Below are 25945 nucleotides of genomic sequence, written 5' to 3' on the forward strand. Positions count from 1 at the left end.
GTGGAGCCTGGCTCTGGAGACTGGAGGAACTCATAGGTCAGCTGTTGGATGTGGAGCCTGGCTCTGGAGACTGGAGGAACTCATAGGTCAGCTGTTGGATGTGGAGCCTGGCTCTGGAGGAACTCATAGGTCAGCTGTTGGATGTGGAGCCTGGCTCTGGAGGAACTCATAGGTCAGCTGTTGGATGTGGAGCCTGGCTCTGGAGACTGGAGGAACTCATAGGTCAGCTGTTGGATGTGGAGCCTGGCTCTGGAGACTGGAGGAACTCATAGGTCAGCTGTTGGATGTGGAGCCTGGCTCTGGGGACTGGAGGAACTCATAGGTCAGCTGTTGGATGTGGAGCCTGGCTCTGGAGACTGGAGGAACTCATAGGTCAGCTGTTGGATGTGGAGCCTGGCTCTGGAGACTGGAGGAACTCATAGGGGTCATGAACCATCTCAGACTGGTCACCAACACCCAGGTGTGAGGGACTCCCTGAGGAGGAACATAGAAAAACCAACGGTCATTGAAACAAAGCACATAAATCACATGTCTACAAAGCCTTTGAAACGTTGAAACTCATGTCTCATATCATTTTACATGATATTTATGAATTTGGCAGAAGATGTTATCCAGACCATCTGTCCTTACAGTTTTAAGTGACTGATGGGATATACCGAGCCTGTAAGTGTCAACAAGGCACAAAATGGCAACTGGCACAGACAGACCAAATCCTGCATGTTTCTGACACTGGCTCAGCGAGGCAGGTGGAGGAGCACCTTCTACGTCCCAAATGGCACCCTATTCCATACATAGCACACTACTTTTGACCAGAGCTGTATGGGCTCTGGTCAAAAGTAGTGCACTATATAGGGAATAGGGTGTCATTTGGGACTTAAGAACTGATACAGCCAGGTAAGTGGATGAGCTCCAGACAGTGTTGTCCTGCAGTCCTCACCCAGGTGGTGCTGGTCCCTGTCGGAGGTCCCTGACAGGGAGGAGAGGTTAGAGGAGGGTCTGGAGCCTCCCCTCTCCACCTGGCCCTCCTGGAACTCCTGCAGCAGCTTGGCTGCCTCCTCAAAGTGCTGCTGGCTGACCCCGTCTTCATGCCCGGCTCCTTCTTCACTGACTTCCCTGAGAGCAGAGGAGACACACAGGAAGACCATTACAGTCATACAAGTGGTGAAGATGACAGGGTCCGCATACCGAACAGCCCCCTATTCCTGTATAGTGCACTACTATAGGGCTATGGTAAACAATCACTATAAAGACTGAGTGTGTGTGTGTGTGTGCCTGTGTGTTTCTGTGTGTGTCTGTGTGTGTGTTTATATGTCTGTATGGGAGGTGGAGGTAAACACACAGGTGGTTAAGATAATGGAAGCGATACTACTGATTTACAACCAGGTAGGATTCTCACCTAAAGAGTTGAGCATGGACATCTCCAGAGACATGTCAGAGTAGCTCTTCATGGACATGAAGTCCAGCACTGAGCTGCCCTCTCCCAGACCTGTCCCATCAGCCATCTGGGCAAATAAACACACACATCTGGAGGGTCAACCATGTTGGGCAAGCAGGATGGACACACACACACACACTCACTCACACTCACACACACACACACTCACTCACACTCACACACACACCAACCACTAAACAAAATCACTGTAAGCATATTCAATTGAACAGCTGTAAAATACTTTACCTGCATATCGTAAATGTTGCTCTTGGGTTCGTCCGGTAACGCCATGTTTCTTTTCTGAAACACCAGACGACAAGTTACTACCACATTAACATAATGTACATATAGACCCAGCTTCTACCACTAGTTAAAACTAGTTAACATAATGTACATATAGACCCAGCTTCTACCACTAGTTAAAACTAGTTAACATAATGTACATATAGACCCAGCTTCTATCACTAGTTAAAACTAGTTAACATAATGTATATATACCCAGCTTCTACCACTAGTTAGAACTAGTTATATACCCAGCTTCTACCACTAGTTAGAACTAGTTATATACCCAGCTTCTACCACTAGTCAAAACTAGTTAACATAAAAGTAGCAGGAAAAATAATCTATCTGTAAATACCCACGCAACACATGCCCCCCCTAACACAGGACTTACTGTCCCCCCCAGACAGGACCCCCACGGTGTGCTTTAGGAAGTCATGTGACTATGGGACCCCACGGTGTGCTTTAGGAAGTCATATGTGAGCCCCCCCCCCAGACAGGACCCCCACGGTGTGCTTTAGGAAGTCAATGTCACTGTGACATGACCCCCCCAGACGGGACCCCCACGGTGTGCTTTAGGAAGTCATATGTGACTGTCCCCCCCAGACAGGACCCCCACGGTGTGCTTTAGGAAGTCATATGTGACTGACCCCCCCCCCCAGACGGGACCCCCACGGTGTGCTTTAGGAAGTCATATGTGACTGACCCCCCCCCAGACGGGACCCCCCGGTGTGCTTTAGGAAGTCATAGTGACTGACCCCCCCCAGACAGGACCCACACGGTGTGCTTTAGGAAGTCATATGTGACTGACCCCCCAGACAGGACCCCCATGGTGTGCTTTAGGAAGTCATATGTGACTGACCCCCAGACGGGACCCCACGGCGTGCTTTAGGAAGTCATATGTGTGATGGTGTCCCCCCCCAGACGGGACCCCACGTGCTTTAGGAAGTCATATGTGTGATGGTGTCCCCCCCAGACAGGACCCCCACGGTGTGCTTTAGGAAGTCATATGTGTGATGGTGTCCCCCCCCCCCCAGATGGCCCGGGTCAAAGGTAGAGCCCTAGATAGCCATTTGGGGCCCAGCCTGTATGAGTGTGTTAATGGGGTACAGACCTGTCTGATCTGGTAGACAGCCTTAGAGTGGTCCCCTGCAGTCATCTTATCCAGCAGCCCGTCAACCAAACGCTTAGTAACGTTCCCACAACCTTTAACAAACTCCTGAATACTGGAATGAGGAAGGAGACAGCATTTACACAGTATATACTACAACGTTAAGGCTTTCTCATACAGCACGTTAGATGTGCACAGCAGGAAGGGTAGCAAAATTGTGGTAAATTTCCCCCAAAATTCCCAGAAATCCCTGGATTTCCTCATTATTGCATCCTGATTCCAAGAACGGTCCAATAGGAACCCGAGCTCCAGTAATGATACCAGTGCTGCTACAGCATCGACTAACCTGAGAGCACACTGCACCCCAGTCTCATCCCCGTAGGCTGAGTAGAGCAGGTCCATCTCATCAGGCAGCAGGTCTGGGTAGATGGAGTTGTTCTGCAGGGTCTGGGTGTTGTAGGTACTGCTCAGGAACGTCACTACACACACACACACACACACACACACACACACACACACACACACACACACACACACACACACACACACACACACACACACACACACACACACACACACACACACACACACACACACACACACACACACACACACACAACGAGCAGAAGAAGGAAGCCTTGGAAGAAATTCTCTCATCATAGCCAACATTATGAAAGACAGAATCTAGAACGTCTAAGCAGCAGGAGGTCCCATTGACTTTTTTACATGGTCAGGACATGTATCCAACGTGTTAGCTAACCGCTAAGCAGCAGGAGGTTACATTGACTTTTTTACATGGTCAGGACATGTATCCAACGTGTTAGCTAACCGCTAAGCAGCAGGAGGTTACATTGACTTTTTTACATGGTCAGGACATGTATCCAACGTGTTAGCTAACCGCTATAAGCAGCAGGAGGTCCCATTGACTTTTTTACATGGTCAGGACATGTATCCAACGTGTTAGCTAACCGCTAAGCAGCAGGAGGTTACATTGACTTTTTTACATGGTCAGGACATGTATCCAACGTGTTAGCTAACCGCTAAGCAGCAGGAGGTTACATTGACTTTTTTACATGGTCAGGACATGTATCCAACGTGTTAGCTAACCGCTATAAGCAGCAGGAGGTCCCATTGACTTTTTTACATGGTCAGGACATGTATCCAACGTGTTAGCTAACCGCTAAGCAGCAGGAGGTTACATTGACTTTTTTACATGGTCAGGACCTGTATCCAACGTGTTAGCTAACCGCTAAGCAGCAGGAGGTTACATTGACTTTTTTACATGGTCAGGACATGTATCCAACGTGTTAGCTAACCGCTAAGCAGCAGGAGGTTACATTGACTTTTTTACATGGTCAGGACCTGTATCCAACGTGTTAGCTAACCGCTAAGCAGCAGGAGGTTACATTGACTTTTTTACATGGTCAGGACATGTATCCAACGTGTTAGCTAACCGCTAAGCAGCAGGAGGTTACATTGACTTTTTTACATGGTCAGGACATGTATCCAACGTGTTAGCTAACCGCTAAGCAGCAGGAGGTCCCATTGACTTTTACATGGTCAGGACATGTATCCACGTGTTAGCTAACCTTTTGCTGGTCAGCTTTGTACCTTTCTGTACATACAGGAACCCTTGTGTCTCACTGGGTCATCTTTGAAACCCAGTGTTGTTAATCCAGGAAGGAGCTTATTGGACAGAGAGCTCAGGTCCACAGGGTGGGTCTCCTCCTCTGGGAAGCAGAGACAGAACAACCCTCTGTGTCACATGGTATAGAACACCTTGGACATTTATCTGATACAGTACATCTATACAGGTTCTATATCTGTGTCCCAAATGGCAGCCTATTCCCTATGTGGTCACTACTTTTGACCAGGGTCCATTGGGTCCATGGGCTCTGGTCAAAAGTAGTGTCACTGGGAATAGGCTGCCATTTGGGACTGGGAGTTTCCCACTGGATGGGTCAATACCATGTGGTCAGAAACCATGTGGTCAGGGACACAAACCTTTTGACTTCTGGATTCAGCTGATTCACTACAGTGTACAACAGATTACCATCAGGCTCTTTCCTCAGGTAACCCATCTGAAAATACAAGAACCAAGAACCATGTGGTCACTGGGACACTACAACCATGTGGTCACTGGGACACTACAACCATGTGGTCACTGGGACACTACAACCATGTGGTCACTGGGACACTACAACCATGTGGTCACTGGGACACTACACCATGTGGTCACTGGGACACTACAACCATGTGGTCACTGGGACACTACAACCATGTGGTCACTGGGACACTACAACCATGTGGTCACTGGGACACTACAACCATGTGGTCACTGGGACACTACAACCATGTGGTCACTGGGACACTACAACCATGTGGTCACTGGGACACTACAACCATGTGGTCACTGGGACACTACAACCATGTGGTCACTGGGACACTCAACCATGTGGTCACTGGGACACTACAACCATGTGGTCACTGGGACACTACAACCATGTGGTCACTGGGACACTACAACCATGTGGTCACTGGGACACTACAACCATGTGGTCACTGGGACACTACAACCATGTGGTCACTGGGACACTACAACCATGTGGTCACTGGGACACTACAACCATGTGGTCACTGGGACACTACAACCATGTGGTCACTGGGACACTACAACCATGTGGTCACTGGGACACTACAACCATGTGGTCACTGGGACACTACAACCATGTGGTCACTGGGACACTACAACCATGTGGTCACTGGGACACTACAACCATGTGGTCACTGGGACACTACAACCATGTGGTCACTGGGACACTACAACCATGTGGTCACTGGGACACTACAACCATGTGGTCACTGGGACACTACAACCATGTGGTCACTGGGACACTACAACCATGTGGTCACTGGGACACTACAACCATGTGGTCACTGGGACACTACAACCATGTGGTCACTGGGACACTACAACCATGTGGTCACTGGGACACTACAACCATGTGGTCACTGGGACACTACAACCATGTGGTCACTGGGACACTACAACCATGTGGTCACTGGGACACTACAACCATGTGGTCACTGGGACACTACAACCATGTGGTCACTGGGACACTACAACCATGTGGTCACTGGGACACTACAACCATGTGGTCACTGGGACACTACAACCATGTGGTCACTGGGACACTACAACCATGTGGTCACTGGGACACTACAACCATGTGGTCACTGGGACACTACAACCATGTGGTCACTGGGACACTACAACCATGTGGTCACTGGGACACTACAACCATGTGGTCACTGGGACACTACAACCATGTGGTCACTGGGACACTACAACCATGTGGTCACTGGGACACTACAACCATGTGGTCACTGGGACACTACAACCATGTGGTCACTGGGACACTACAACCATGTGGTCACTGGGACACTACAACCATGTGGTCACTGGGACACTACAACCATGTGGTCACTGGGACACTACAACCATGTGGTCACTGGGACACTACACTGGGACACTAGAACCATGTGGTCACTGGGACACTACAACCATGTGGTCACTGGGACACTACAACCATGTGGTCACTGGGACACTACAACCATGTGGTCACTGGGACACTACAACCATGTGGTCACTGGGACACTACAACCATGTGGTCACTGGGACACTACAACCATGTGGTCACTGGGACACTACAACCATGTGGTCACTGGGACACTACAACCATGTGGTCACTGGGACACTACAACCATGTGGTCAACCATGTGGGACACTACAACCATGTGGTCACTGGGACACTACAACCATGTGGTCACTGGGACACTACAACCATGTGGTCACTGGGACACTACAACCATGTGGTCACTGGGACACTACAACCATGTGGTCACTGGGACACTACAACCATGTGGTCACTGGGACACTACAACCATGTGGTCACTGGGACACTACAACCATGTGGTCACTGGGACACTACAACCATGTGGTCACTGGGACACTACAACCATGTGGTCACTGGGACACTACAACCATGTGGTCACTGGGACACTACAACCATGTGGTCACTGGGACACTACAACCATGTGGTCACTGGGACACTACAACCATGTGGTCACTGGGACACTAGAACCATGTGGTCACTGGGACACTACAACCATGTGGTCACTGGGACACTACAACCATGTGGTCACTGGGACACTACAACCATGTGGTCACTGGGACACTACAACCATGTGGTCACTGGGACACTAGAACCATGTGGTCACTGGGACACTACAACCATGTGGTCACTGGGACACTAGAACCATGTGGTCACTGGGACACTAGAACCATGTGGTCACTGGGACACTGGGACACTAGAACCGTGTGGTCACCGGGACACTAAAACCGTGAACCGGGACACTACAACCATGTGGTCACTGGGACACTGGGGCACTAGAACCATGTGGTCACCGGGACACTAGAACCGTGTGGTCACCGGGACACTAGAACCATGTGGTCACTGGGACACTAGAACCTTGTGGTCGCTGGGACACTAGAACCATGTGGTCACTGGGGCACTAGAACCATGTGGTCACTGAGGAAGTACAGCTCCCGCTCAGCCCAGTCAAAACTGTTCGCTGCTCTGGCCCCCCAATGGTGGAACAAACTCCCTCACGACGCCAGGACAGCGGAGTCAATCACCACCTTCCGGAGACACCTGAAACCCCACCTCTTTAATGAATACCTAGGATAGGATAAGTAATTCCCCCCCCCCTTTAAGATTTAGATGCACTATTGTAAAGTGACTGTTCCACTGGATGTCATAAGGTGAATGCACCAATTTGTAAGTCGCTCTGGATAAGAGCGTCTGCTAAATGACTTAAATGTAAATGTAATGTAAATGGTCACAGGGACACTAGAACCATGTGGTCACAGGGACACTAGAACCGTGTGGTCACTGGGACACTAGAACCGTGTGGTCACCGGGACACTAAAACCATGTGGTCACTGGGACACTAGAACCATGTGGTCACTGGGACAATACAACCATGTGGTCAACAGGACACTAGAACCATGTGGTCACCGGGACACTACAACCATGTTGGCAACAGGACACTAGAACCGTGTGGTCACCGGGACACTAAAACCATGTGGTCACTGGGACATTAGAACCATGTGGTCACTGGGACACTACAATCATGGTCACCGGGACACTAGAACCATGTGGTCAACAGGACACTAGAACCATGTGGTCACCGGGATAACTAAACATAGATCAACCCTGGCATCCACTTTAAATATCCATCTTTTAAACCTAACTCAAAGTCAGGGATTCGGACCAGCAACCCTCCGCTTCTCTAACCTCTAGGCTAGCAGTCATATCTGATTAAAACACACTGTTGTATTGAGTACAGTACCTTGGACCTGGGCATATAGCAGCTGATCTTTATGTACAGTGTTTATTTTTGATTTAACACGTTTTTGGTTACTACATGATTCCATATGTGTTATTTCCTAGTTTTTATATCTTCACTATTATTCTACAATGTAGAAAACAGTAAAAAACTAAGAAAAACACACAAAGAAACTTGGTAATGTGTACACTACTGGTAAAGGTTTTACATTCAAGGGTTTTTCTTTATTTGTACTATTTTCTATATTGTAGAATAATAGTGAAGAAATCACAACTATGAAATAACACATTGAATCATGTAGTAAACAAAAAACGTGGTAAATAAAATCAACATATATTTTATATTTGAGTTTCTTCAAGTAGCCACCCTTTGCCTTGATGACAGTTTTGCACACTCTTGGCATTCTCTCAACCAGCTTCATGAGGTAGTCACCTGGAATGTATTTCAATTAACAAGTGTGCCTTCTTAAAAGTTAATTTGTGGAATTTCTTTCCTTCTTAATATGTTTGAGGCAATCAGTTGTGTTGTGACAAGGTATGTGGGGCTATACAGAATATATCCCTATTTAGTAAAATACCAAATCCATATTAAGGCAAGAACAGCTCAAATAAGCAAAAAGAAACGTCAGTCCATCATTACTTTAAGACATGAAGGTCAATCAATACGGAAAATGTAAAGAACTTTGAAAGTTTCTTCAAGTGCAGTCGCAAAAACCATCAAGCGCTGTGATGAAACTGGCTCTAATGAGGACCGCCACAGGAAAGCAAGACCCAGAGTTACCTCTGCTGCAGAGGATACGTTCATTAGAGTTACCAGTATCAGAAATTGCAGCCCAAATAAATGCTTCACAGAGTTCAAGTAACAGACACATCTCAACATCAACTGTTCAGAGGAGACTGTGTGAATCAGGCCTTCGTGGTCGAATTTCTGCAAAGAAACTACAACTAAAGGACAACAATAAGAAGAATAGACTTGCTTCGGCCAAGAAACACGAGCAATGGACATTAGACCGGTGGAAATTTGTCCTTTGGTCTGGAGTCCAAATTGGAGATTTTTGGTTCCAACCACTGTCTTTGTGAGACGCCGTGTCGGTGAACGGATGATCTCCGCACGTGTATTTCCCACCGTAAAGCATGGAGGAGGAGGTGTTATGGTGTGGGTGAACTGATGATCTCTGCATGTGTATTTCCCACTGTAAAGCATGGAGGAGGAGGTGTTATGGTGTGGGTGAACTGATGATCTCTGCATGTGTATTTCCCACTGTAAAGCATGGAGGAGGAGGTGTTATGGTGTGGGTGAACTGATGATCTCTGCACGTGTATTTCCCACTGCAAAACATGGAGGAGGAGGTGTTATGGTGTGGGTGAACTGATGATCTCTGCATGTGTATTTCCCAGCGTAAAGCATGGAGGAGGTGTTATGGTGTGGGTGAACTGATGATCTCCGCACGTGTATTTCCCACCGTAAAGCATGGAGGAGGAGGTGTTATGGTGTGGGTGAACTGATGATCTCCGCACGTGTATTTCCCACCGTAAAGCATGGGGGAGGAGGTGTTATGGTGTGGGTGAACTGATGATCTCCGCATGTGTATTTCCCACCGTAAAGCATGGAGGAGGAGGTGTTATGGTGTGGGTGAACTGATGATCTCTGCATGTGTATTTCCCAGCGTAAAGCATGGAGGAGGAAGTGTTATGGTGTGGAGGAGCTTTTCTGGTGACAATGTATGTGATTTATTTAGAATTCAAGGCACACTTAACCAGCATGGCTACCATAGCATTCTGCAGTGATACGCCATCCCATCTGGTTTTGGGCTATCATTTGTTTTTCAACAGGACAATGACCCAACACACCTCCAGGCTGTGTAAGGGCTATTTGATCAAGAAGGAGAGTGATGGAGTGCTGCATCAGATGACCTGACCTCCACAATCACCCGACCTCAATGAGTTGGACCACAGAGTGAAGGAAAAGCAGCCAACAAGTGCTCAGCATATATGGGAACTCCTTCAAGACTGTTGGAAAAGCATTCCAGGTGAAGCTGGTTGAGAGAATGCCAAGAGTGTGCAAAGCTGTCATCAAGGTAAAGGGTGGCTATTTGAAGAATATCAATTTGTTTAACACTTTTTTGGTTAATACACGATTCCATATGTGTTACTTTATAGTTTTTATGTCTTCACTATTATTCTGCAATGCAGAAAATAGTTTTAAAAATAAAGAAAAACCCTGGAATGAGTAAGTGTGTCCAAACTTTTGACTGGTACTATATATATATATATACCTTGGAGTTGGGCATGTATCGGTTGATGCGGTCGTGTGCTTCATCTGCAGCGTGCTCCACCAGGGCCAGAACGTGTTCCTCCGCTGTGCTGTCAGTCAGGCTGCAGGCGTTTCCCTCTGGCTCATACAGGTAACTGCTGGGACCACAGAGATGCACACGGTCACTCCACAGATCACTGGTTAATACAGGTGACTGCTGGGACCACAGAGATGCACACGGTCACTCCACAGATCACTGGCTCATACAGGTGACTGCTGGGACCACAGAGATGCACACGGTCACTCCACAGATCACTGGTTAATACAGATGACTGCTGGGACCACAGAGATGCACACGGTCACTCCACAGATCACTGGTTAATACAGGTGACTGCTGGGACCACAGAGATGCACACGGTCACTCCACAGATCACTGTGTTAATACAGGTGACTGCTGGGACCACAGAGATGCACACGGTCACTCCACAGATCACTGGTTAATACAGGTGACTGCTGGGACCACAGAGATGCACACGGTCACTCCACAGATCACTGGTTAATACAGGTGACTGCTGGGACCACAGAGATGCACACGGTCACTCCACAGATCACTGGTTAATACAGGTGACTGCTGGGACCACATTCTGCCACCCCTATAAGAATAGTCCCAGTAAGCAAAACTACGTTGAAAAGACGTCTAAAATAGTTTTTTTTTTTTCCAGATGTTGAAGTTTAGGTTCTGAATAAAAGGTGATTTTCAGTTCTAAATGAAAGGTGAAAAGATTAATTAAATTATTTAATTAATAGACATATAATTTTGGCTAAATCAAGGCTAGACCAGACCGGACAAAATCTGAAACAAACAGAAGTGTATGATGGGTTCAGAGTTGATCCGGATTGGACTAGAACACAACGTCCGTGTAAATCAAGGCCAAATCAAAAGAAGACGTCAGTGTTGGTCCGTGCTTACTGAGGTACAGTGGCTTTATTCATCCTGATTCCTGTCACTAATCAACTTCTTTAAGCTCTGAATATCAGCTACTCAACTCCATCAGGAGGAGTTGTTATCCTGAGCCTATTTGCAGTGTGTTTACACAGCGGGAAATGCACAAGTAGTTCATGTTTTCGTTATGATCAGCTCGTCGAAAAATTGATGGATACAAACTTGAAACCACTGATCATGACAATTTAGCCCACGGGATGAAACTCCTGGACAAAAGTTGTGAGCAGCCTGATTGTCCATTTGACTTTGACCTGTCCTGTTGTTAGGATGTGTTGTATGTTAACATGTCAGCACTTTTCTATTTTGACGAGGCATCATTTACGCTCTTTGATGGGAGAAACCTGTACGATAAAAAACGTTTCCATCTCATTACATTGTCATCCATTTTATCTCCATCCTGTAGGCTACAGAAAAGGACACCTACTCTTTCTATCTACATCTGTTACATGGTGGTAGATGACTTTATTGACAGGATGTTGGTGGTGTGACGCAGCGACGCGTCTCTCCGACAGCACCCTGGAGAGCGCGACAGGAATGGACAAGATAAATATTTTGAGTCTCTTCCTTTGTCAAAATGGGCACTGCTTATCATAGTGTGGCATCAGCTCTCACCTAAAAAGCCCTTATGCCACTGGCTGAGAGAAATTGTCATTATTTTGGGGCAGAATTATGTGTTGTTGTAAATGCGCCTTGGTTAGTTTAGCTCAGAAATTGCTAAACTCATAGGCGGCTGCCTAATCCTGCCTAATGAGCGGGCCGGCCCTGGCTGGGACCACAGAGATACACACTGTTACTCTACAGTTCCTGGTTATGTTGCATGTTGGATGGAACATGTAGGATACACGAGTCCTACAATGAGCACCATACAGCAGTGGTTTATGGGCCTCGTCCATCACATTGTACCAAGCCCGGGATAACAGAAGGGGATGAAGTACATGATGCATGAGACCAACATCTACCGAAGTCAAGACACTGGACTAGAGAGTAGGCCAGTCCATTCTACCTGATGACTTCCTTCATATCTTTCATGTCTTTGGGTTTCTTGGATTTCTTGGCCGACGCCGACTCCACGGGCATGGAGATGACCTCCGGAGGGGGCTCCTCAGACGCCAAGTCCTCCTCCCCTAAAATGGCCGCCTGCTGAGAGAAATCCATGTCCTGCATGAAAGACATGCTACGCTTCAGTGCTAACAGCCGCTCCTGGAAACAGAGCAGAGCCACGGAAAAAGAGCCAGAGAGAGAGAGAGAGAGAACCACAGAAAGAGAACCACAGGGGGAGAAAGAGAACCAAAGGGAATTGCTTTATACTCCATCTGCCACAACTCAGCCAGAGAGTGATAGGATGGCTGGTGGGATGGCTGGTAGGAAGACTGGTGGGATGGGATGGCTGGTGGGATGGCAGGATTGGATGGCTGGTAGGATGACTGGTGGGATGGCTGGTGGGACAGGATGGCTGGTGGGATGGTGGTGGGATGGCTGGTGGGATGGTAGTGGGATGGCTGGTGGATGGGATTGTCTAGGGGGATGGGATTGGCTGGTGGGATTGTCTGGTGGTGGGATGGTAGTGGGATGGCTGGTGGGATGGCAGGATTGGATGGCTGGTAGGATGACTGGTGGGATGGCTGGTGGGACAGGATGGCTGGTGGGATGGTGGTGGGATGGTAGTGGGATGGCTGGTGGATGGGATTGTCTAGGGGGATGGGATTGGCTGGTGGGATTGTCTGGTGGTGGGATGGTAGTGGGATGGCTGGTGGGATGGCAGGATTGGATGGCTGGTAGGATGACTGGTGGGATGGCTGGTGGGACAGGATGGCTGGTGGGATGGTGGTGGGATGGCTGGTGGGATGGTAGTGGGATGGCTGGTGGATGGGATTGTCTAGGGGGATGGGATTGGCTGGTGGGATGGTAGTGGGATGGCTGGTGGGATGGTATGTCAGGATGGGATTGGCTGGTGGGATTGTCTGGTGGTGGGATGGTAGTGGGATGGCTGGTGGGATGGTATGTCAGGATGGGATGGCTGGTGGGATTGTCTGGTGGGATGGGATTGGCTGGTGGGATGGTATGTCAGGATGGGATGGCTGGATGTTATGTCAGGATGGGATGGCTGGATGTTATGTCGGGATGGGATGGTGATGGTGATGGAATGGGAAGTCAGGATGAGATGGCTGGTGGGATGGCTGGTGGGATGGTGGTGGTAAGTCTAACTGCGATGGTGATGATTGTTAGGAGGGAAAACATTGATCAGACATCTTGAGTCACACGTCTGCCTTCTATCTGCTTAGTTGTTCTACAGTCTCCTGAATACTCCAATAAAGAAATATACAAGGACGTTACAGTGTGGTGTGTCTGAAGTAAAACCACACAGAGGCAAATCTGTTTCACAAAACCAGAGAGGAGGAAGAATGACCAACATGTGAAAGGACAGAGAGAGAACAGAAAAGGACAAGGAGAAACAGGACTCCACCAGTGAAGACATCTGTCACAGGAAAGGGAATTACATGGATGGGTTATGAACATCAGCACCACAAAATCATACACTGACAATGAGGCCTCTATCCGCTCCTCGTAGAGACACTACTCATTACTTTGCTCATCATCTTGAAGCCAGTGTGCAGCAGTTTCTTGGCAGCCTTGTAGTAAACGGTCTCTGGACGGTTATACACCATGGCATTATCACACATCAGCTTGAAGTCGGCCTGCAACAGAGGAAGCAACCGCTTTATAACAACAAGCTCCCGCCACTCAATTACAAATAGAAAACTGATACAAATACTTCAACACAAATATTTGTTTAATTGAAGAAAATAAATATCCTCCCTTTGAAAACACTGTCAATGTTATGAATGTAACCATTATGTACAGCACACACATTCCACTTCCACAAGTTATATCAACGTGATAACGCCAAGGCTCTTTCACAAGTCATCTTTCCCTGATTCCTTGTATTTTCTATCCTTGTCACCTTCTTAAAATGCTCAAGGGGAGGACCGTTGGACCTTCTCCTCCAATACAGTTCAGAAAGAGGTGAGGAATCACTGAAGGACGTATTGAGGTACATCTCAAAATTCTAATCATGACAGTTCCTGTGATCTGTGGTGGACAGATCGCCATGTGGTCGCTTGTAGCAACTCCTTACCTTGAACTCTGTGATGGTTTTGTACTCGTTGTCTGTGATCTTGTCGTTCATGGTGCTGAAATCCATGGGGTGTTTGATTATCACAGAGTAACCTGGAGCGATGGCGTCTGTCACTGGGAAAGTGAAGAACCCATGGGCATCCTTCCTGGAAAGACGAGACAAACAGAAGTCTTCGTACCGACTGAACTGACTTTCATGTCACCAACAGGACTAATCCAGAGATGGATCTGTCACTGAACACATTTACATGCACACAGTATTCCAGATAGTAGCTCATATCCCACTTCAGGTCTTATTCAGGGTAAGCTGTTTACATGCACACAGTATTCCAGATAGTAGCTCATATCCCACTTCAGGTCTTATTCAGGGTAAGCTGTTTACATGCACACAGTATTCCAGATAGTAGCTCATATCCCACTTCAGGTCTTATTCAGGGTAAGCTGTTTACATGCACACAGTATTCCAGATAGTAGCTCATATCCCACTTCAGGTCTTATTCAGGGTAAGCTGTTTACATGCACACAGTATTCCAGATAGTAGCTCATATCCCACTTCAGGTCTTATTCAGGGTAAGCTGTTTACATGCACACAGTATTCCAGATAGTAGCTCATATCCCACTTCAGGTCTTATTCAGGGTAAGCTGTTTACATGCACACAGTATTCCAGATAGTAGCTCATATCCCACTTCAGGTCTTATTCAGGGTAAGCTGTTTACATGCACACAGTATTCCAGATAGTAGCTCATATCCCACTTCAGGTCTTATTCAGGGTAAGCTGTTTACATGCACACAGTATTCCAGATAGTAGCTCATATCCCACTTCAGGTCTTATTCAGGGTAAGCTGTTTACATGCACACAGTATTCCAGATAGTAGCTCATATCCCACTTCAGGTCTTATTCAGGGTAAGCTGTTTACATGCACACAGTATTCCAGATAGTAGCTCATATCCCACTTCAGGTCTTATTCAGGGTAAGCTGTTTACATGCACACAGTATTCCAGATAGTAGCTCATATCCCACTTCAGGTCTTATTCAGGGTAAGCTGTTTACATGCACACAGTATTCCAGATAGTAGCTCATATCCCACTTCAGGTCTTATTCAGGGTAAGCTGTTTACATGCACACAGTATTCCAGATAGTAGCTCATATCCCACTTCAGGTCTTATTCAGGGTAAGCTGTTTACATGCACACAGTATTCCAGATAGTAGCTCATATCCCACTTCAGGTCTTATTCAGGGTAAGCTGTTTACATGCACACAGTATTCCAGATAGTAGCTCATATCCCACTTCAGGTCTTATTCAGGGTAAGCTGTTTACATGCACAGTATTCCAGCTATTCCCACTTCAGGTCTTATTCAGGGTAAGCTGTTTACATGCACACAGTATTCCAGATAGTAGCTCATATCCCACTTCAGGTCTTATTCAGGGTAAGCTGTTTACATGCACACAGTATTCCAGATAGTAGCTCATATCCCACTTCAGGTCTTATTCAGGGTAAGCTGTTTACATGCACACAGTATTCCAGATAGTAGCTCATATCCCACTTCAGGTCTTATTCAGGGTAAGCTGTTTACATGCACACAGTATTCCAGATAGTAGCTCATATCCCACTTCAGGTCTTATTCAGGGTAAGCTGTTTACATGCACACAGTATTCCAGATAGTAGCTCATATCCCACTTCAGGTCTTATTCAGGGTAAGCTGTTTACATGCACACAGTATTCCAGATAGTAGCTCATATCCCACTTCAGGTCTTATTCAGGGTAAGCTGTTTACATGCACACAGTATTCCAGATAGTAGCTCATATCCCACTTCAGGTCTTATTCAGGGTAAGCTGTTTACATGCACACAGTATTCCAGATAGTAGCTCATATCCCACTTCAGGTCTTATTCAGGGTAAGCTGTTTACATGCACACAGTATTCCAGATAGTAGCTCATATCCCACTTCAGGTCTTATTCAGGGTAAGCTGTTTACATGCACACAGTATTCCAGATAGTAGCTCATATCCCACTTCAGGTCTTATTCAGGGTAAGCTGTTTACATGCACACAGTATTCCAGATAGTAGCTCATATCCCACTTCAGGTCTTATTCAGGGTAAGCTGTTTACATGCACACAGTATTCCAGATAGTAGCTCTATCCCACTTCAGGTCTTATTCAGGGTAAGCTGTTTACATGCACACAGTATTCCAGATAGTAGCTCATATCCCACTTCAGGTCTTATTCAGGGTAAGCTGTTTACATGCACACAGTATTCCAGATAGTAGCTCATATCCCACTTCAGGTATTCAGTCTTATTCAGGGTAAGCTGTTTACATGCACACAGTATTCCAGATAGTAGCTCATATCCCACTTCAGGTCTTATTCAGGGTAAGCTGTTTACATGCACACAGTATTCCAGATAGTAGCTCATATCCCACTTCAGGTCTTATTCAGGGTAAGCTGTTTACATGCACACAGTATTCCAGATAGTAGCTCATATCCCACTTCAGGTCTTATTCAGGGTAAGCTGTTTACATGCACACAGTATTCCAGATAGTAGCTCATATCCCACTTCAGGTCTTATTCAGGGTAAGCTGTTTACATGCACACAGTATTCCAGATAGTAGCTCATATCCCACTTCAGGTCTTATTCAGGGTAAGCTGTTTACATGCACACAGTATTCCAGATAGTAGCTCATATCCCACTTCAGGTCTTATTCAGGGTAAGCTGTTTACATGCACACAGTATTCCAGATAGTAGCTCATATCCCACTTCAGGTCTTATTCAGGGTAAGCTGTTTACATGCACATATTCCAGATAGTAGCTCAGTATTCTTATTCAGGTAAGCTGTTTACATGCACACAGTATTCCAGATAGTAGCTCATATCCCACTTCAGGTCTTATTCAGGGTAAGCTGTTTACATGCACACAGTATTCCAGATAGTAGCTCATATCCCACTTCAGGTCTTATTCAGGGTAAGCTGTTTACATGCACACAGTATTCCAGATAGTAGCTCATATCCCACTTCAGGTCTTATTCAGGGTAAGCTGTTTACATGCACACAGTATTCCAGATAGTAGCTCATATCCCACTTCAGGTCTTATTCAGGGTAAGCTGTTTCTGCACACAGTATTCAGATAGTAGCTCATATCCCACTTCAGGTCTTATTCAGGGTAAGCTGTTTACATGCACACAGTATTCTTATTCAGTATTCCAGATAGTAGCTCATATCCCACTTCAGGTCTTATTCAGGGTAAGCTGTTTACATGCACACAGTATTCCAGATAGTAGCTCATATCCCACTTCAGGTCTTATTCAGGGTAAGCTGTTTACATGCACACAGTATTCCAGATAGTAGCTCATATCCCACTTCAGGTCTTATTCAGGGTAAGCTGTTTACATGCACACAGTATTCCAGATAGTAGCTCATATCCCACTTCAGGTCTTATTCAGGGTAAGCTGTTTACATGCACACAGTATTCCAGATAGTAGCTCATATCCCACTTCAGGTCTTATTCAGGGTAAGCTGTTTACATGCACACAGTATTCCAGATAGTAGCTCATATCCCACTTCAGGTCTTATTCAGGGTAAGCTGTTTACATGCACACAGTATTCCAGATAGTAGCTCATATCCCACTTCAGGTCTTATTCAGGGTAAGCTGTTTACATGCACACAGTATTCCAGATAGTAGCTCATATCCCACTTCAGGTCTTATTCAGGGTAAGCTGTTTACATGCACACAGTATTCCAGATAGTAGCTCATATCCCACTTCAGGTCTTATTCAGGGTAAGCTGTTTACATGCACACAGTATTCCAGATAGTAGCTCATATCCCACTTCAGGTCTTATTCAGGGTAAGCTGTTTACATGCACACAGTATTCCAGATAGTAGCTCATATCCCACTTCAGGTCTTATTCAGGGTAAGCTGTTTACATGCACACAGTATTCCAGATAGTAGCTCATATCCCACTTCAGGTCTTATTCAGGGTAAGCTGTTTACATGCACCTTTGATATGTGAACCTGAACCCGACAGCACAGAACATGAAAAACAACAGTAAACGGGATAAGATGTTGACATGCCGCAGTATCCCGTCTAAGATCAGCATATCCCAGGCATCTTATCCTGGTTTTTCATAACCAGGATACAAACTGATATGTTTATATGTGTCAACTCAAAAACAGAATAGTTGAGCATTTGGAATAATAAACGGGATAATTGGTGTTCATGTAAACGTGGTCCATGTTGTCAGAGAGCCTTACCTCTGAAGCTGGCGCAGGAAGTGTTCCAGGAGCTGCTGTCGAGGGGTGCACTCACTCTCTGAGGGAAGAGACGATCACAACCCGTTTTACATTAGCCTTTAACACCTCAGATTACTATGGATGGACAATGTATGTTATGATTAAGCAATAAGGCCAGAGGGGGTGTGGTATAAGACCAATGTACCACGGCTAAGAGCTGTTCTTATGCACGACACAATGTGGGGTGCCTGGATACAGCCCTTAACCGTGGTAACAAACCCCCGAGGTGCCTTATTGCTATTACAAACAGGTTACCAACGGAATTAGAGCAGTAAAAATAAATATTGTGTCATACCCGTGGTATACGGTCTGATATAGCACAGCTGTCAGCCAATCAGCATTCAGGGCTGGAACCACCCAGCTTATAATCAGTAATAACATGTGTAACAACATAACAACACAAGAGAACAGCTATATTATTACCCGGGGCTGTCCTGCAAGCCCTGACAGGCCGGTCTCCTTGTTGCTCCACCTCTACCTTGATGTTGGGGTGAAACTGGTCCATCACCTCCGGCTCCATCTCAGACCTCTCCCTCTTCCTCTTCTTCTCCTCCTGCTGCTGAGACAGACACAACAGGAGTCAGTGACATGGTCCTCATTAAGCTACTGGAGATGGCCCTATGATCTCCTATCTATTATGATTAGGGTTAGTGTTACTGCTGCAAGTACAGTGTACAAATGAGTCATTATAATGCGTGCTAGACTGTAGCAAAGGCATTAATGTACAGTGTTGCCAAACACAAACCAGGAGGTCTCCAGTTCCACTATCTCCTGTAGGACCAGTAGGTCTCCAGTTCCACTAACTCCTGTAGGACCAGGAGGTCTCCAGTTCCACTAACTCCTGTAGGACCAGGAGGTCTCCAGTTCCACTAACTCCTGTAGAAACACGAGGTCTCCAGTTCCACTATCTCCTATAGGACCAGGAGGTCTCCAGTTCCACTATCTCCTGTAGGACCAGGAGGTCTCCAGTTCCACTATCTCCTGTAGGACCAGGAGGTCTCCAGTTCCATTATCTCCTGTAGGACCAGGAGGTCTCCAGTTCCACTATCTCCTGTAGGACCAGGAGGTCTCCAGTTCCACTATCTCCTATAGGACCAGGAGGTCTCCAGTTCCACTATCTCCTATAGGACCAGGAGGTCTCCAGTTCCACTATCTCCTATAGGACCAGGAGGTCTCCAGTTCCACTATCTCCTATAGGACCAGGAGGTCTCCAGTTCCACTATCTCCTGTAGGACCAGGAGGTTTCCCGACTATATGATCTCAAGGAAAACATTATAGGCTCTTGGGATCAAGTAAGCTTGCTGCAAGTAAACATTTCATAGGATGCTGTATACCATGTGTCTCCTGTACATACGACTAATTAAACTTGAAATTTGAGTAATTAAAACCCCCAAAACGTTTCTCACCTCAAAACTAATACCAATGTTTGGTATCTTTGGCAGCATGAAAGGCTCGACTGCCACACCAGTGTGACTGGGCACAACAGTGGGCAGGCCCACACCACTGGCAGAGGCAGTAGCAGCCTCTGATTCATTCTGCTCCCGCTCTCTCTTCTTCCTCTTCTCTTCCTGTCAAAGATTAAACATTCATTGATTGATTATTGTTTTTTTGTCCTTAAATGACAACCTAGCTCACTTTATATCATGTTATATGGTATGCTTTATATGAAAGGTTAACTCCCAAGTTGCACCATATTCCCTTTATAGTGTGCCCACCTTCTGACCAAGGCCCATATGGGTCTGGCCAAAAGTAGTGCACTATATAGGGAATAGGGTGCCATTTGGGACAGACCCTTGTTCCCCTCATACTCACCTTCCGTCTTCTCCTCTCCTCATCATCTACGTGTTTGTCTTTCTCCTTCTCAGACTTTTTCTTCTTCTTCTTCTTTTTGTCCTTGTGGCGCTCTCGTTCATGGTCTGACCTGTCGTCGTAGTAACTGGAGTCATGGCCGGAGCCTGAGAGTTCTGTGATCTCACTTCCTCCCACTTTGAGCACCAGCTTCAGCTGCTTCTCAAAAGGCTTGTCCTCACAGTCTGAAAACAGAGACCACATTTAGCTGAGTGATGGGTCATACCCAGTGCAAGATCAACAAGCATGATCGTCATCCTAGCAGAAGATGTGGTGTGTGCGTTACTCTGTAATAAGTGATGATAAACATTAGCTACCCATCGCAGATATATATCTGCAGGGCAATGCTACCACTACGACAGGATAAACTGGCTGGCGTTAATGCATACTCAATCTTGATAAGACCTGATACACATCAGTCATAATATTCATTGGTAATGCTTATGGCAGCAAGCAACATAAGTTGAGGAATAATAAACTACAACAGAAGTTGAGGAATAGTAAATTAGCACTAGCACTGCAGGACGATTCAGTCAGCTGGCCAGACAGTAGGATAACGTTAACTGCTAGCTAGCTAGGCTAGCAAAAAGGGACAAAGCCGGGCATTGAATTTGTTTTCTTTGCTCACTTACCATCAACTGTTCTCCACTCCGGCTTGTGCTTTTTATGCTTCTTCCCCATGTTTGTTGTGTTTAAATTATGCGAACGCGTCTGGTAATCAGGTATCTGTATCTAATAATTGTTTGCATTAAAATGCGATCCATACCCCGATAACCCGGAAGTACATTTCCCACAACAACGGATCTACTTCAGGTTCAACAAAACTGCGCGCTAAATTCGAGTGACGTTCAGTCGATTCCGTACCAAAACGAAGGTAAGCAATTTTTGTGAAAACTTCTTGAATGAAAGCTTAACAAAAATAAATCACGATTCGTAATAGCTGTATTACTCACGCAACACTAGTAACATCCCTTGCTAGTGAGATCTAGCAACAGAATAAAGCGTGTCACTCTGCGACTTTAACTAGTAATGTTGGTGTAGCTAGCGAACATTAGCTAGGTAGCTAAATGCTGTGAGCTTGATGCTTTGCATTGAATGTGCTGTTGTCATACTAGCTAGCTAATTATACTTATTTTGTTGTTAGTTGTAAAGGCAGATAGTAGATAAGTACGTTTTATGCATGTTGGTGATGTCAACATGTCATGTGTACTGCTGCCGGGACATTACATTAGACTGAGCAAGGAGTTTTTGTATTTCCACCCGAAAATGATTTAATTTTGACATCCATTTTAATCTCTGAAGGTATGGAGGGCGACAGAATGGAGGTAGGGGATCTGAAGCAGAACCCCAACGACACGAACAACATCCATGTGGAGGTTCACGTCAAATCTACCAGGTTCCAACTAGCTAGTGTATCTTTAAAAGCTCTATTCACACTGAACTAGTTTTACAGTACTAGGGAATGAAAGTGTCCCAAATGGCACCCTGTTCCCTATATAGTGCACTACTTTTGAAAAGGGCCCTCCTTAAGTGGTGGGCCCTATCAGCCCTTGTCAAGAGTAGTGCACTATATAGGGAATAAGGTTGCCATTTGGAACACTGTCCATTATGTAATGATTTATCCCAGCATGTTAGTCTTTTCAAAGTTGTATTCATGACATGCTTCCATTCCTTTCTCCTTGTCCCTAACAACACTGCTCTCTGTCGCTCTCTCTCTCTCTCTCTCTCTCTCTCTCTCTCTCTCTCTCTCTCTCTGCGTATTACACTGACTACAGCACTGCCAAGAGGGCTGACGTGAAGATGCACGTCTTGAACCTGCTGAACCGTCATCGGATGGTGTTCGGGGCCTTCAGGTGGACAGAGTTTGATGAAGACTTCCTTATCAAACACGTCCAGTCAGTGGCCATAGTGGACGCTGAGAGAAAAGTAAAGTACTATATGACAGCCTGACGGCATTTACTGTTGTTCTCACTCTTTTTCCTCTTAGGAACTCATTAGCACAGGCAGTCTTAGTGGCTCATTAATAAAACATTTTCAGCTGTATGTTGATGCATCATGGGATAAGTCGGGTGGGTATAATTTGTGGAACTGGTTGCCAACAAACAACACATACAAAGTTGTATAAAGTTGTATAGAGGCAGAATAAGATACCGGGTAGGGAATGGGCTTTTTCATTAATTTTCAATCACCACGTTTATTCCCAAAAAATGTCTGTCCTCACTCTGGTAGCCTATGGACAAACATTAAGACGTGGTGAGTTGATGCCTATTCGGCAGCTAGTTAGCTAGGTGGTGAGTTGATGCCTATTCGGCAGCTAGTTAGCTACGTGGTGAGTTGATGCCTATTCGACAGCTAGTTAGCTAGGTGGTGAGTTGATGCCTATTCGGCAGCTAGTTAGCTAGGTGGTGAGTTGATGCCTATTCGGCAGCTAGTTAGCTAGGTGGTGAGTTGATGCCTATTCGGCAGCTAGTTAGCTAGGTGGTGAGTTGATGCCTATTCGGCAGCTAGTTAGCTAGGTGGTGAGTTGATGCCTATTCGACAGCTAGTTAGCTAGGTGGTGAGTTGATGCCTATTCGACAGCTAGTTAGCTAGGTGGTGAGTTGATGCCTATTCGGCAGCTAGTTAGCTAGGTGGTGAGTTGATGCCTATTCGACAGCTAGTTAGCTAGGTGGTGAGTTGATGCCTATTCGGCAGCTAGTTAGCTACGTGGTGAGTTGATGCCTATTCGACAGCTAGTTAGCTACGTGGTGAGTTGATGCCTATTCGACAGCTAGTTAGCTAGGTGGTGAGTTGATGCCTATTCGGCAGCTAGTTAGCTAGGTGGTGAGTTGATGCCTATTCGGCAGCTAGTTAGCTAGGTGGTGAGTTGATGCCTATTCGGCAGCTAGTTAGCTTGGTGGTGAGTTGATGCCTATTCGGCAGCTAGTTAGCTTGGTGGTGAGTTGATGCCTATTCGGCAGCTAGTTAGCTCGGTGAATTGATCATGTTACTTTGTATACGTTGTTTGTTGGCACTTACAAGTTAAGTTTTTGTACTTACAAAGTTTTTGGAACAGATTTCTGTTGGAACGTTCCACAAACTATACCCACTCGGATGAGTCCCAAATGTCACCCTATTCCTTATCCAGTGCACTACTTTAGACCTGAGCCCTGGTATATAAAAAGCAGTAGTGTACTATAAGACACATGTCTGATGTTTGGGTTGTTTTCCTCATACAGCCCATAGATCTGAAGAGCTGCAGTCTGTCCATCCACATCTTCACCCTGAATGATGACGGGCCCAGCACTCTGAACCTGGAGGAGGAGGAGGAGCTCTCTGCAGCCAATCACTGGCTCTTACCAGCCGGTGGGCGGGCCCATGTTAACAGATTCTACTAATTGACTTTTCTATATGTAGTTCTATGGTTGCCAGGGTTGATGTTTTCTTACTCCCATGTGTGTGTTTTTCAGCTGAGTTCCATGGCATCTGGGAGAGTCTGGTCTATGAGAGCGGGGTCAAAACACAAGTAAGAAACATTTAGGATGCGTTCCAAATGGTACCCTACGGGCCCGTAGTCCACTACATAGGGCATACGGCTCCATTTGGGAATCAACCTTAATAACCTTGTGTTGTTAACGGAGTGTTATAGAGAGATGTCAGCGGTAATACATTGATGTAAGTATTGGACCTCCATCCTGTTGTCTTTCTCTTTTCCCCTCTAAGCTCTTGGATTACGTCTCAACCACAATTTACTTCTCTGACAAAAACGTGGACAGCAACCTGATCTCATGGAACCGAGTTGTTCTGCTTCATGGTAACAGAAGCAGGACCTTGAGAACTTGACACATGAATATAATAATAAATATGATATTATGATATAATATAGTAGTAACTTTGATATTAATGTATAATATCCTATGATTATTCCAATGTGCTGTATATAATACGCCTCAAATATGGATGTGTCAACTATGATGCGTATACATGTGATATCTGTAAAAAGCGATATGATTTAGATTGTGTGTCTATATTTGTACCACGTTAGGACCCCCGGGCACAGGGAAGACGTCTTTGTGTAAAGCTCTGGCCCAGAAGCTGTCAATCCGACTATCGAACCGGTAAGAGAAAGCTCTCACTCTGAGGAAAGGGCTTTGGCAGAATCTGGTTGGAGAATGTTTTTCACCACCTCTAGCCATTCTACCACATACTGTATTCCCAAACGTAAATGTACATATTGTCCTGGTTTTACCTTGTATTTTAACATGAATGTTGTATTCTCTATTAATCAATGCAATATCCATGTAATTCAGTGTCTTATGACGTCCATATGGGTCCTATAAACTTGAACTTCCTGTTCTTCCTGCAGGTACTCTTACGGGCAGTTTGTTGAGATCAACAGCCACAGTTTGTTCTCCAAGTGGTTCTCTGAGGTACAGTTGGCTCTTCCTGCTTCTCGTTACATGTCTCATTGATTTTACAGGAATAAACGTTATTAATCCCACAAGGGGAAATTGGATTTGTCCACAGCATCAACATGTATAAATGATTATTGGTATTGTTTGACTGAAAACATGTCACGTGTCTGTCTTCCAGAGTGGGAAACTGGTCACTAAGATGTTCCAGAAGATCCAACAGCTGATAGATGACAAGCAGGCTCTGGTGTTTGTTCTCATTGATGAGGTAATGCAGGCTCTGGTGTTTGTTCTCATTGATGAGGTAATGCAGGCTCTGGTGTTTGTTCTCATTGATGAGGTAATGCAGGCTCTGGTGTTTGTTCTCATTGATGAGGTAAAGCAGGCTCTGGTATTTGTTCTCATTGATGAGGTAAAGCAGGCTCTGGTGTTTGTTCTCATTGATGAGGTAAAGCAGGCTCTGGTGTTTGTTCTCATTGATGAGGTAAAGCAGGCTCTGGTGTTTGTTCTCATTGATGAGGTAAAGCAGGCTCTGGTATTTGTTCTCATTGATGAGGTAAAGCAGGCTCTGGTGTTTGTTCTCATTGATGAGGTAAAGCAGGCTCTGGTGTTTGTTCTCATTGATGAGGTAAAGCAGGCTCTGGTGTTTGTTTCTAAAGCAGGCTCTGGTGTTTGTTCTCATTGATGAGGTAAAGCAGGCTCTGGTGTTTGTTCTCATTGATGAGGTAAAGCAGGCTCTGGTGTTTGTTCTCATTGATGAGGTAAAGCAGGCTCTGGTGTTTGTTCT

General features: G+C 45.9%; 2 protein-coding genes across 2 annotated transcripts in view; one reads left to right on the plus strand and one right to left on the minus strand.

Moving 5' to 3' along the window:
- Nucleotides 1-21568, minus strand: LOC124028020 (bromodomain-containing protein 9-like). Its single transcript, XM_046340184.1, is given in 18 exon segments — nucleotides 1-474; nucleotides 938-1090; nucleotides 1093-1113; nucleotides 1397-1502; nucleotides 1682-1735; nucleotides 2829-2940; nucleotides 3172-3304; nucleotides 4457-4550; nucleotides 4826-4906; nucleotides 10513-10645; nucleotides 12497-12693; nucleotides 14079-14189; nucleotides 14630-14774; nucleotides 18881-18938; nucleotides 19343-19478; nucleotides 20326-20487; nucleotides 20732-20952; nucleotides 21400-21568. Coding segments are annotated over 18 exon segments (2067 nt in total). The 5' UTR covers nucleotides 21449-21568; the 3' UTR covers nucleotides 1-373.
- The window catches only part of LOC124028019 (pachytene checkpoint protein 2 homolog), an 11911-nt gene continuing 7473 nt past the window's right edge, over nucleotides 21508-25945 (plus strand). Inside the window, exons 1-9 of the mRNA XM_046340183.1 lie at nucleotides 21508-21641; nucleotides 22070-22163; nucleotides 22543-22693; nucleotides 23986-24112; nucleotides 24217-24272; nucleotides 24470-24560; nucleotides 24792-24864; nucleotides 25113-25176; nucleotides 25340-25426. Of these exons, the coding sequence (XP_046196139.1) occupies nucleotides 22072-22163; nucleotides 22543-22693; nucleotides 23986-24112; nucleotides 24217-24272; nucleotides 24470-24560; nucleotides 24792-24864; nucleotides 25113-25176; nucleotides 25340-25426 (741 nt within the window). The 5' untranslated portion in view covers nucleotides 21508-21641; nucleotides 22070-22071. The remainder of the gene's footprint in view (nucleotides 21642-22069; nucleotides 22164-22542; nucleotides 22694-23985; nucleotides 24113-24216; nucleotides 24273-24469; nucleotides 24561-24791; nucleotides 24865-25112; nucleotides 25177-25339; nucleotides 25427-25945) is intronic.

The sequence above is a fragment of the Oncorhynchus gorbuscha genome, unplaced genomic scaffold (assembly GCF_021184085.1).
Source record: "Oncorhynchus gorbuscha isolate QuinsamMale2020 ecotype Even-year unplaced genomic scaffold, OgorEven_v1.0 Un_scaffold_3637, whole genome shotgun sequence".
Lineage (NCBI taxonomy): Eukaryota > Metazoa > Chordata > Actinopteri > Salmoniformes > Salmonidae > Oncorhynchus > Oncorhynchus gorbuscha.